Source organism: Antedon bifida, chromosome 6, assembly GCF_963402885.1.
Source record: "Antedon bifida chromosome 6, ecAntBifi1.1, whole genome shotgun sequence".
Classification (NCBI taxonomy): domain Eukaryota; kingdom Metazoa; phylum Echinodermata; class Crinoidea; order Comatulida; family Antedonidae; genus Antedon; species Antedon bifida.
The window spans coordinates 3921114-3933998 of NC_136231.1; the positions used below are offsets into that span (position 1 = coordinate 3921114).

Below are 12885 nucleotides of genomic sequence, written 5' to 3' on the forward strand. Positions count from 1 at the left end.
TTTCACTTATCAACCCAAGCACTCAGCCTATCAGAAGAGTTGATGAACATGTGACATTAGCCTAGGTTTGTAACATTATTGCACCCGCTCAGATAAGCGCCTGGGATTTATTTGGGAAAATATTACAATGTAATGATTAAATGTTATTTTTACTGACATGGGCTGCTATTTTTATTTTATTTCAACCATATTTAATGAGGGTGATCCACCCAGCAATTGCTGATCATTTGGGACCCTCAGAACGCATACAATACACTAAATACAACAAAAACAGAAAAGTTAAAGAAAAACAAAAGCCTATAAATAAAATAAATTACATGAGAATTAAAAATCTGAATAAGAAAATTTAGAATATAGAAAATAACTGATATGTTAAATTAAGCAAAAATAAAAAAATATATATACTTCTATTTGTATAAACTATTTTTAGAGAATTTTCCCTAAAATTGGTATAACATTTGCAAAAATTTTTATTTCTAAGTAAATTACAGCAAGCATAGTTTCATCAGAGAGGTCAACTTGAGATAATCAACAAAATAGACCTGAAGTTATTATCAAGATTATTTTTGTTAAAACCTAAACTTAACAGCACACATAGATCTCATCTTACCAACATCTCTAGCAGGATTGTTTTTATCAATCTAATTATAAGCAAATATACTTAGCTGATGAATTATTAACAGTATATCTAATAAATTAGGATAGCATTATTTTGTATTACAGTATATCTATATTTAGAGACAAATTCATAATTAAGTTACAATAGGGATATGTGAATGCTTCAACCCAGCACAGCATATTATACATAGTCTACATACAGCACCTACTGTTACTAATATATATTTTTGCTATTGGATTTTCTATATTTAGATTTTCTATATTTAGATTTTCTATATTTAGATTTTCTATATTTAGATTTTCTATATTTTGATTTTCTATATTTAGATGTGGATTCTCTATATTTAGATTTTCTATATTAAGATATGGATTTTCTATATTTAGATATGGATTTTCTATATTTAGATTTTCTATATTTAGATTTTCTATATTTAGATATGGATTTTCTATATTTAGATATGGATTTTCTATATTTAGATTTTCTATATTTAGATATGGAATTTCTATGTTTAGATTTTCTACATTTAAAACAGTTATCTGTTATATAACAACTTGGGCCTGTCATCACCTCTTCTTTCCTTTTCCCTTTTCTACACCACTTATATATTTTCTTGCTAAACCATATTTATCTGGAAATAGAATAGAAAATATTTGTAAATAAGCATTTGTTTACATTTCCTATAATCACATTAAACCAAATCAATAGAAAACAATTATGAGATTCTACACCAGAAATGAAGGCAGTATTACTGTTAATATAGATGCTTAACAGCATTATGGCAATTATAGGATGGTTTGTCTTCGTTTGAGTACACTACCATACACCCGTTTTTAAAAATGAGAAACATCCTAGATTTCAATCAATCAATCAATCAATCAAAATCAATTTTATTCCATAAAACTAAGGACTTGTGTAAAGATGTCATCAACTCAAAATAGGATTTGAACCCAGGACTGGTAACTAAATGAAATGAACATGGTGCCACCACACCATCCAACAAAGGTACCATGTTGATAACAATCCATCAACAGCATGAAAATCAATTTTATTTTGTGGTTGCAAGTATAATTATATGAGCATCTTCTCCTGATTAGTGTGAACTGTATGGTTGTTAGTTGAACCTCCTGTAAGCGGACACTCTCGGGACAGAGAAAAGTGGCCGCTTACGGGAGGTGACCGCTTACGGGAGGTTCTGCCAATGGCACTAATTAGATTGGAAGAACAAACAGGCTTTTAAAAGGTGGCCACTCACGGAGGTTCAACTGTATTAAAAGAAATACTAGATTAATGTACTAACCAATTAACATTGTTGCTATATATTCAATCTGATTGCCTTGTACTAGTACTTGCACTCCTGCATTTTTGCCAGGTAGCGATGACACTGAGGTACTTGTGGCGACGCCTACTTGTACATCATGAGCAAATTGTTTAGGATCAATTTTGAATACTTCAAGATTGGTTACCAGTGTGACCTGTCAAGTGTAGAATAAATACTGTAAATGATTTTTTGTGAAAAATTAAGGCTCAGTCTACACTATCAAACTAGTTTGACAAAAAAAGTGTGAATATGGTACTGATATGCCCAAAAATGGTAGTGATATCATCACGTCTATATATGGGTACATCACATTTTTTTGTCACATAAAGTTTGATAGTGTACACAGAGCTTAAGACTTAATTAAACTAATTCCTCAATGTTCAGATAGGTAAGGTAAGGTAGCCTTGAGCAAAAACTGAATGCTTATATATTGAAGTAGGGAACCAGCTATTAGTAGCTGTATTCACTAATCAGACTTACTAAGGAAAATGTTTCAACTTACGATTTAAAATGATCCTATCTAAATGAATACTACTTCTTAAACATTTATTGATTTAAGTGAAATACTTAGTATTTAAGGGAAATATCTCACTTTTAAGTGTGATAGGTGAATATGGCCAATGGGAACTGGACTAATTTCATATTCATCAAATCATTTTCATTATTCAACATCAACAAATAAAATGTTCTTACAAAACTTGTTATGCATATGAGTTTACCCAATACACTCACATGCAACTTGGTAATAAGGCTGTTAACATTAATGTAATTTGTAACAATACAATTTTAACATTTTAAAGATTTTTTATGTTACTTTTTAAGTAACAAAAGCAAAAGCGGATATCAATTTCTTAAAGAATTGTAAAACGTTCGGCGTGTTTCCCAGATTTATTACTTTTTATACTTTTACACTTTGTCATTTTTTAGTCCGTTTATATAGATGTATCTTTTTAATCGGATTTGCTAACAACCGACATAAAGCTTCTTGTATCTTGTATCTTAAGGTTATAAAGTTTGAATATTGTCTATTGAATTAATATATCAACCTTTTTGTTTCCAGCTTTCTGTACTACTGATATATTAATTGGTTGAATTTTTCCTTTCTTGACTGATTTACTACCTGCAACCTCTCCTGGAAAAGCAACCTGGTAACCGCCTTGCATCTTGTCATAGAATCTAAAAACAAACAAAAAAGTAATTAAATCGAAAGATACTAATTGACACAAATTTAAAGCATGATGAAAACATAACTGATATTTACTAACTGGCACTGTACCAACAAGGCAGTTTATTGTGTACATGCTTAAACGGATACAATGAACAGAGATGATGGAGAACACAACATCATACACATCTATGATGACATCTACCAGGCTCAGAAAAAAAAAGAGAGGTGGGTGACACAATCGACAATTACACAACTATACACAGCAGCATCAATAAGACTGAAATGATGTTACCAACGTACTTGTAAGTACTATATTGCTTTACTTGGATCAACAAAAAATAATTATTTGGATCCAGATGAAATTATTTCAAGATCTACAAACATAAAAAACAACAGAAACAGTACTTTTGACAATGAGCTTTTGAATGAATCAACGATTACCTTGTGAATAACTGATCCCATTTTAAATGTGTGATGTATTCACCTTTGTTTACTACAGCATCTGAAAGGTGGGGATCCAACACAATCATACTATAACAGAAATTAAATTCATTTTTTATTAATCAATGATTGTTCTACTGTGGAGCATGGAGGAAATATAATATATATATATACTGTATATTTCCTCCATGTGTGGAGTAAACAAAAAATACAAATATGGTGAATCCAGTATTGGTTATGAACTTGAAAGGATGGAACAAAAACACTAAAGCTCTGTCTACACTATCAAACTAGTTTGACAAAAAAAGTGTGATGTGCCCAAATATGGTAGTGATATGACATCATTATGCCCATATATGGGCACATCCTATTTTTTTCTCACATAAGTTTGTTATAAATAAATTATTGCATTATTTTTTTTTTACCTGGGATCATTAGCATCTACAAGTTGGTTCTCTTTTACATAGTCAGTTACAACGTCCTTAACCATATTGCGTAATAACCAAGATCCTTTCCTTTAAAAACAAAAGTAATACTTAAAAAAAAACAATACTGATGACTAAATTATATGGGATAAAGAAACAATATGCAGTATTCACTTGTCTCAATTCGCCAGAGCTTTTATTTCAACAACCGAACACAATTGCTGACAAGTAGAAATGCTTCAATTCACTAACTTGTATTTTGGTTGGAATATAGGAACCATTGCTGATGTTACTCCAAGCATCTCTACCACTTCAGGTGCTTGGTATGAATTCATTGCCTCCTCTTTTTTTGAGACTTCATCCAAAGCCACAGTTGTTGCTCTTGATTGCTCAAGTTCCTCTGGTACCACAAAATTTCGTATACTAATAGAATTCAAAATATATTAAATATTAAGTATAGTGAACTATCATAATGTGGTTATATAATAATAATAATAATAGTTCATTCTTATATAGCATATATAAGCAAGTTCTCAATGCGCTGCACATTTTTTTTGGATCAAACACGTATGGAAACATACTCCCATAATGCAGCTAGTAATCAGCGCAAAGTTGTGCCTTGATCTAACCGGGTACCCAGTTTATACACCTGAGCGGAGAGAGGCAAATGTAAGTAAATGTTATTAAGGTTACAAGCAATGAGGCGAGAGTTGAATTCGAACCACAACCTCACGATCAGTAATCCAACGTCACACAACACACTGCACCACACGCCCTCACTATTTTGTATAGTCAAGGAATACGGTTCTGATAATCATTTTAGGATGCAATTGATTCACTTACTCATCATGTGACTTGTCAACGCCCACAATACTAATCACGCCCTTGGAGGGTTCTTTTAACTCCAACAACCCTCGTTCCTTCATATGCTGTAAGAACTTGGACAATTTCTTAAAACTTGTTTTCTTGATATCAATTGATTTATTACCTGGACTGAAAGCAAACAAAAATACATATTTTTTATTTTTTCAATAAATATTTTAGATATCATTAATTCAAAATTGAGGAGGAAAATTGAGTACTATTTCACGCAACTTGTTTAAAATAGTTGCTGCAGGCCACAGTGCCTCTGTCTGTCTTCAGTCCATGGACTGGTTATTAATGTTTTCGTAGTTCAGTTGGTGATGTTCTAGGTCAATTTCTTTTTACTATTTCAATAATTATCTGGTCAGACCCGTGTCAATGCTGTTAACAATTTTTTACTATTTTTAAGAAACTATGTATTATATATGTATGTTGTAATGTTTTATGCTGGACCTTTTGAAAAACAACAATGTCCCCTTTGTGGGACAACGTTGATATTGTTATCCAGTGGAAATATGTTTATAAATAAATAAATATAAAAAATGCTAGACCACCAGCTAAATGCATCAAATCAAGTTGATCTGATCAGCAGATTTAATCAACATATCTTACCAGCATTTCTGAACATGTTGTGCATAAAATGTACTAGCTAGTAAAGGCAGGTCACTCTTCTTAACATATTTCAAACTGAATAAAAAACACTCCATTAACAAAACATCCATTTTTGCTGTGGGCGTAAAAAAAAACACAAACATTAATATAAATTGTTATCAAAAAATACATGTGTGGGGCCACAGTGTTTGTATTAAAGCATATAGGATTTGAGATTTGTGAGATTTGAGTCATATATACACAAGATGTACATTTTAAAGAATTTTGATTGGCCAATTCCCTCACCTATTCTTTCTTCCACTGATTCCTCTTCTACCTCTTCATCATCCATTTCATTGGTATGTTCAAGGGTTAATTGATTCATTTCATTGCTACAACCCTGTATAGCCCCCGAGTCTTCTTGAGTGTGGTCTGTTGCTGATTGGGAACCATCTGCTTCTGTTTCGTCTGCTCCTCTGTGTTCTGCTACTGCGTCGTCTGCTAACTGTTGTGAATCATCCATATTTAGACATTCCATTGGTATTTGTGGTGGTGTGGATTTGTCTCCATAATCCCTATTAGTTAAATAACCAATAGACATATATACAACATAATATATATCAAACATAATATTAAATCCTATTCATATGTCTATTAATCTTTATTATTCTATTTATTTATTCTTTCTTTAAATTAAAGTACACTTTTAATACAAATGTACTGATTTCCAAAGTGGTTCAGTGAATAATATAAATAAAAACACAAATCATACATTAAAATTAAACAAGAAAATGACATATAAAACTATTTACAAGAGTAAAGGTAAAGAGGTGATACAATTTGTTTAAAATGTCATGTTTGTAAAAAAGAAAGTCGATATTTATAATCTATATATAATATATCGTTTCAAACTAATTATTCAAATTTCAGTATATCACCGGGTGGTTTAGAATTAATGTTCTGTGCCTGATGTGTTTATATATAATATAATATATACATTTCTTTTCAGAACAATCATGTTATAATAATTCATTATTATTGAATAATTATAGTTTCAAATGAAAGGTTTTAACCGCTTAAAAGCGCTGACAACATCATGTCCAAATATGGGCACATCACACTTTCTTGTCACATAAATTTTTACAGTGTAGACAGAGTTTTAGAGAGTTTCAGCTATTGCAAATAAACCAAATGAAAAGATATGAATTTAAAAGTTGGTTTACCATAACTGATCACCGTATGTATGAAGGGTCAGCACTCCTTTACCTCTCATACCACTAGCCAACATGTCTTCAGTTGACCAATGTGCAACACCAACACCAACGGCTGCCTGGTTACCAACAAGATTGACACCACACACGTCACCTTTACCGACGGTTGGAAGGTCACCGATTTTCACAACGCCAGGTAACATAAGATCTACAATATATAGATTAAGATGTGTCACTGCTGACTCTAATAGTAATAGCTCACTGGTTTTCTTTCTAAACCAAAACACATATCAAACTATAATGTACAGTTACAATTGTATTTGTAGCCAAAAGGCTTTGTACAAATATAGCTTAGTGGAATCTGGGATGATTAGGTCGTGAGACGTTTCGGCCCAGGACGAAGATTTGTACCAGAGATTATTTGGAAACATCCCACCCAACCTCAATCAGCACAAATACCTGATTCATACATCACTTACCTGCTCCTCCCTGCAACTTCTCCAAGACTAGTGGCCATGTTGTGAAATATGGTAAAATATTTGGAAATTTCCACAAAGTATATACTGTATAAATAGAAAGTAACCGAGTAAAAATACTGTATAAAACATAAATAGTAAATGGTGTTTTCAATTTAACTATGGGCTTTTAGTGGTATGATATTAGTGCAGTGGTGTATTCAGTGGAATTAACTATTCTGGTTTGTAGGCTCAAATCATGGAGTAAAGTCCATGCCCAAATACAACTAAAAGTTTACGATTTGTTGCCAATTTTCAATTGTAATATATTAAAATACAAAGAGTTATTATAATTATTAACTAATGAGATAGCGATATCCTGATTCAATCTTTTAAATAACAAAATTTATTAGTTTTTTACCTGTTGGAAATAATTGCTTATCCTGTTCAAAGAACAATGGATTTTTTCCTAAGCAATATACAATGACACTTGTACCATTATGTGTGTATAACTTCAATACAGACATCTCCTCTTTATTTGGTATTAAATGTGCTACATCCTCATCCGCCAGAGAAGTAAATTGTTGTGAAACATGTGATTTTAGTTTTCGTCTGAAAAAAAAGTGTGAATGAATTGTTTCATGTAAGATGTTTCAGTTTACTGATTTTTATCAATAATATATGAAAATCGCAGATATTCACTCTCTTTGAAGTGGAAAGGCCAGTGCGATTTTTTCAACAAATTCGCTTAGTGGAAAATCGACTTTAGCTAGCTAACGCTGCATAAAGAATTGTAGGTAATAAAACGTGACGGATTAAAATGCAACAGATATCGTAAAGTCTTTTGTTCAGTTGTGCCAGGAATTTATGATTATAATTCGTTATTCATTAAGAATGAGGCCCTGTAAGTAGCACTTATCTACATCTAAGTGTGTACCATCCAACCCAGTGGATACATCGTTTTGGTTGCATCATTTATACCTCCATGGTTGCATGAAAAGAGCCTTCTCCTACTACTGCTAGGCCTACTACTAGCTACTACGACTCTAGACCTTTTGTACACCTATAATAAAAATAGTCTACTCTAGGCTTAGGCCTAGCCTTTTAATTTTGTTGTTGTCAACCAATAGTTATAGCAACGTTTAAATTACCGATCAGAACCTTTGATTGCCGAATTGGACTTTATTCTGAACTTCTTAGTGAACATATTAAATTAGTAGAAATACTAGAACATCAAACTAATAATTTGTTAAATGCAAAGGGTGCTGTTCACAATATTGCCAATGTGTGTATACATGTGTGTAAATTAATATGCAAGAGCCTGGATGAATGATTCATCTATAGTTAGCCAATCAAATCACGGCTAGGATCCACAATGAACCAACTTCCGAAATAGAAAAATTTATGGAGGCAGCCATGTTAGATATGAGATCGCGTAATGATGAAGTTCTTTTAACATTTTTGCGAATACAAAAAGTTTTTACAAAACAAAATTTATTTTAAATAGGCCATTTTTTGAATTAAATTTTTGTTTCGCGTTGTAAATTTTTGCAAATCCCAATATATTTAGAAATAAAGAATTGTTATTGGAAATTCTGGCGCAGTAAACCAATTATTTACCAAAATCATTTCATCGAAGTAATAAGGCTTGGATATTTGGCGCGATTGTCCTCAAACTTGTCGTCAAAATAATGTATTTGACTACTTAACTTGTACGGTTTTTTCACTAAATTTTCTCGATTGTGAAAGTTTAGTAATGGTTTAACAATTGTGAGAGTTTCTTTGTGAAGAGGATAGATCCAGACCATTTTAAAGGTAAGAAATATAACGTCTCAAATCGTAGGCCGTCATCTCATATGAATAGGAGAGGGCGCTAAAGTAGTTAGCAAGCAAGGGAGAAGTCCTTGCATGTTCGCGTCTGCTAGTTTTGTTCTTGCTATGGTTTTGCAGACGATCAAATGGTAGGCCTAGAGGTTTTTCCAAGTAAAGTGTAACACTAAACTCTGTATTTAAGAAATTTGGTTTATATAAACGTATATTTACAGTAATATGTTAATACTTATAGTTATGCATTTATATAACATTGTACAATTTATGCAAAATGTAGCATAATAATGTGAAATATTGTGTGTTTATCACTGGCCTGGCTGGGCCTTGCTTGCCTTCAGGCTAGCCTAACGAAGTAAAGTCCTACACTAAGCTCAGGTCTTAAAATAGTGTTGGTCCATTTTGGACTAAGCCATGCCTGTTACGGTTTTATGATATAAAATGTAAACAATTTGTGTTTAATGTTATTTAGGCCTAGTTATTTAATTGTTTGTTTTTCTGCAATTCTGTAATAAAAAACTATTATGAAATAGTTGACTGCTCCACCACTGTTTTACTAATAAATGAAGTCTAACAATTTTAACATGTTTCTTCTAGAAACAAATAGTTTGTTAATAAAATTTATGTCTGGATGCTACAATGCGTACATAAGTAAGGTATGACCCATCCAATTTGGTTTGAATTTTTAAATTAAAAAAATGTGATTTAGATGATGCTTTAGGCACTCCAATATATATTGTTCCTTGCAAAACATAGCTTTAACTATTGATTCCACAATAGGCCTAACTAGGCTAGTAATGGTATTCAGTGCAACATGTTCTCTTTGAGGAAATAATCACAGGAATTGTAGTACATCATGATTCACATTTTGTATTTCTTGATTAAAAATAAGTGGTAAATAATATGCTAATTATCTTCCCTAATTTGGTGAACTACTGGAAAAAAAGAGTAACTTGAATATGAGACTAAATATTAATTAACAATCACTTCTTCTTTTAATTGTTTACTCCTTTCCTAAATGGTATTTTTAATTTATAAACAGTTTTTGTATTTATACAAAATTGTTATTTTGTCTAAATTTAGCTGCAATAATGATTATGTAATAGTTGTGTTGACTATTGTTATAATTTAATGGTTCAATGAATTTTGAATTGTCTAAAGACAGTGCTGCTGTCACTGAATGGTCAATTGTCATGTTTCAAGCATGTTATAAAATTATCTAATCATATTAATCTACGCCCGGTATCGCTACAGTAGGTAGGTTAGGGTTTTATGATATTAAGAGCCATTGTCTGTAAGAATCAAAGAAATATCAAAAAGAGTGGCAGACTCAAAAAAATGGATTTCTTTCAAATTTTGCACATGGCTATATATGTGTTGAGAGAAATCAAATATGAAGTATTTTTTATTTCACACGTATATTTCCATGGCAACGGCCAAATTTGTGTTTTTGACAAATTTTGTCCTTTTTTAAGGTTTTTAAAAATGGATATTGGTACTACTTTGATGAACGATATTTTTGTTTTGTTCATTTAATTATAAAAAATAATTAGTGTATGCATAATAAAAATGCATTGTGTACCTGTTTCAAATTTTTTTATTTTTTTTTTATTTCATACTTTGGGAGATACCATTTATTTAAAAAGGGGTGTTTTTCACTTTTTTAAAATTGTTCAATGCAACTAAACTTTACTTCACCATAACGCCCAAAGTGGTGTATTTTTTTAGCTGATTTATTACAAATAGGTAGTTCTAATGTTTAATAATTGATTTCTAAAATAAAATACTGGGGTAAATTTAAAATCTACAAGCAGTGTTGCGAGAAACATAGGCATTTTTATAAAAAAAACATGGTACATTAGTAAAAACATTTTATTTTCTTTGATTATTTGATTTGAAACTCATTGGTCGGAAAAATTCTTAATGTTTTATATAGTTCTAGTTGTGTTGTGAGAAAAAAAAATAAATTTTTAATTATAGATTCTGTAATTCCCAGTTTTAATGTCATTTTATAGGTTATATCCTCTGGAAATTTGAATAAATTATCAGATCATAAATCGTCAGATTACTCCTCTCTTATTTTGAAGCTCCTCTTTCATTTGTTTACTTCTTTTATTTGCTAACCTAAGCAGATCCCACATGCCCATCCACCACCACTTTCGACTACCACCCCCCCCCCCCCCCCCCCCGACTATAACCACAAAAAGATAAACTGCAACACTTTGGTCGATCATCCACTATAGAGTGTCAAATGCATGCATCCAAGCACCACCCACACTGCCGCTACTATCGCCCCCCAATGAATAGACGGATTCAAACTCCTCCTCCTTATTTGCATTTTCAAATTACCGTTTCACAAGGTCATATTCGTAAGCACTTTCTTCTGTGATTATTTTTATTCATGAAAACCCCATATTTTATTTACAGCGGCCACCTCCCTTAACGGACGCACTTTGAAAAGCCTGTTTGTTCTTCCTATCTAATTAGTGCATTTGGTGCTTACCGTTACAAGCAGCTGCGGGCACCTTTTTATACTAAAAATGAGATTTTTTGTAAGCGGCCAATCGAAAAATGTGATACTTATTGCATGGACCTATGAATTAGAGGTGCATGTTTATTGTATTTCTTTATATATTAGCTTTATTTTGAAGAGGTTTTAAAAACATTACTGTGAAGAGATGAGAAAACTACACAGATTTTTACCGACCATTTTTCATATGATAAAAGTTTTTAAAATTTGTCTGAAAATGCTAAAAAATACTAAACCACCTGATTATAAATAATAATAGGCCTACAATTATAAGCGGCCACTTTTCCAGGTCCCGAGGGTGGCCACTTACGGGGTTACAATTATCCTTAGTTATGCATAGAAACAGGTTTTAAGATAACATAAATAATACATTTTGACATAACTGACCCGACAAATGACCCTTTCACAAGGTCAGACATTTTCTGGGATTCAGTAGATAAGTAAATTTGGGAAAAAGTAGTAAAGCTATGTAATCAATTGTTTGTAGTCATGAAACCCCATATTAAAAATATTGTACTTAGTTACGTATAGAAACAGTTGCTACAATACACTATAGGTATATGTTGATGTCATTTGACCTCAATATGTAAAATTTTTTTTTTTTCATGAAAACTCCATATTTAATTTTTTTTTTATATATCATTAGTTACGTAAACAAGTTTAAGATAACACTAAAGGTCATTTTTTTACCTTTATTCAGATTCGTCAAGACTTTCTTTCTGAGATTATTAGGATTCAGTATTTAAAGTAAATTTGGCAAAAAGTAGAAATGTAAAACTATGTAGAAAAAATGTTTTGTATTTATGAAAACCCCTTATTTTTTTGAAATTTTCGCATAGAAACAGTTACTATGGTAAAATGTTGACCTCAAAATGAATGAATTTACAAGGTCAAGTTTGTCATTAATGGAATGCAGTAGAAGTAAAATTGAGAAAAATTACAAATGCAATCAATTCTTTGTATTTATAAAAACGCCATTTTTTTTTTTTTTAAATTACTTTCCTTAGTTACACATAGAAATGGTTGCTAAGGTAACACTCTAGGTAAAATATGAAAATTGTTGAGAATTGTTATGAACTATCTTGTAAATTTTGATCAAACATTAATAGTTGTAGTTAAGTGGGGACCTGTCCTGTTTTGCATTCTGACCCCTTTTGACCTCAAATGACCTATTTACAAGGTCAGATTTTTTGGGAGGTCTTTCTGTATCTCTTTACACAAAATAGATTTAAAATTTTATAAAAACCATTGACGCAATTATTTCCAAGTTTAACATTATTTTCCATCAACTAAATATTTCAATGCAAAATACTGTTTTTCTGGCAATTAATTGAAATATACCTGGCAACACATTCTCCTATTTTATCTAAACTATTCGTATGACTCTAGTAGCATTATGACAAGCCACATATACATTTTATTATTGGATTAGCCAT

General features: G+C 31.4%; 2 protein-coding genes and 1 long non-coding RNA gene across 6 annotated transcripts in view; 2 read left to right on the forward strand and 1 right to left on the reverse strand.

Moving 5' to 3' along the window:
* Positions 1-474: 474 nt before the first annotated feature.
* LOC144845518 (eukaryotic translation initiation factor 2D-like) lies at positions 475-8382 on the reverse strand. Of its 4 annotated transcripts, none has more exons than XM_078702907.1 (14): positions 8244-8382; positions 7514-7704; positions 7117-7200; positions 6650-6845; positions 5733-6001; positions 5448-5562; positions 4815-4964; positions 4224-4394; positions 3972-4061; positions 3547-3636; positions 2984-3113; positions 1917-2091; positions 1141-1247; positions 475-1104 (listed from the first exon to the last, which is right to left on the reverse strand). In XM_078702907.1, exons 1-13 carry the CDS (start codon positions 8297-8299, stop codon positions 1183-1185), a joined length of 1782 nt encoding a protein of 593 aa, XP_078559033.1. In that variant the 5' UTR covers positions 8300-8382; the 3' UTR covers positions 475-1104; positions 1141-1182. The 4 variants fall into 4 exon arrangements, 3 of the variants coding, with proteins under 3 accessions (XP_078559033.1, XP_078559032.1, XP_078559034.1); XR_013612558.1 differs by having other exon boundaries at positions 1005-1023; positions 1090-1247; XM_078702906.1 differs by having other exon boundaries at positions 475-1247.
* Positions 8383-8745: 363 nt separating this feature from the next.
* Positions 8746-12885, forward strand: part of LOC144844990 (nipped-B-like protein A) — a 36331-nt gene continuing 32191 nt past the window's right edge. The window contains exon 1 of the mRNA XM_078702108.1: positions 8746-8907. The gene's annotated coding sequence lies outside the window, so the exon portion shown is untranslated. The remainder of the gene's footprint in view (positions 8908-12885) is intronic.
* On the forward strand, positions 10193-11131 carry LOC144845218 (uncharacterized). The gene is made up of 2 exons (XR_013612512.1): positions 10193-10363; positions 10395-11131. It is a non-coding gene; the product is annotated as an uncharacterized LOC144845218 (long non-coding RNA).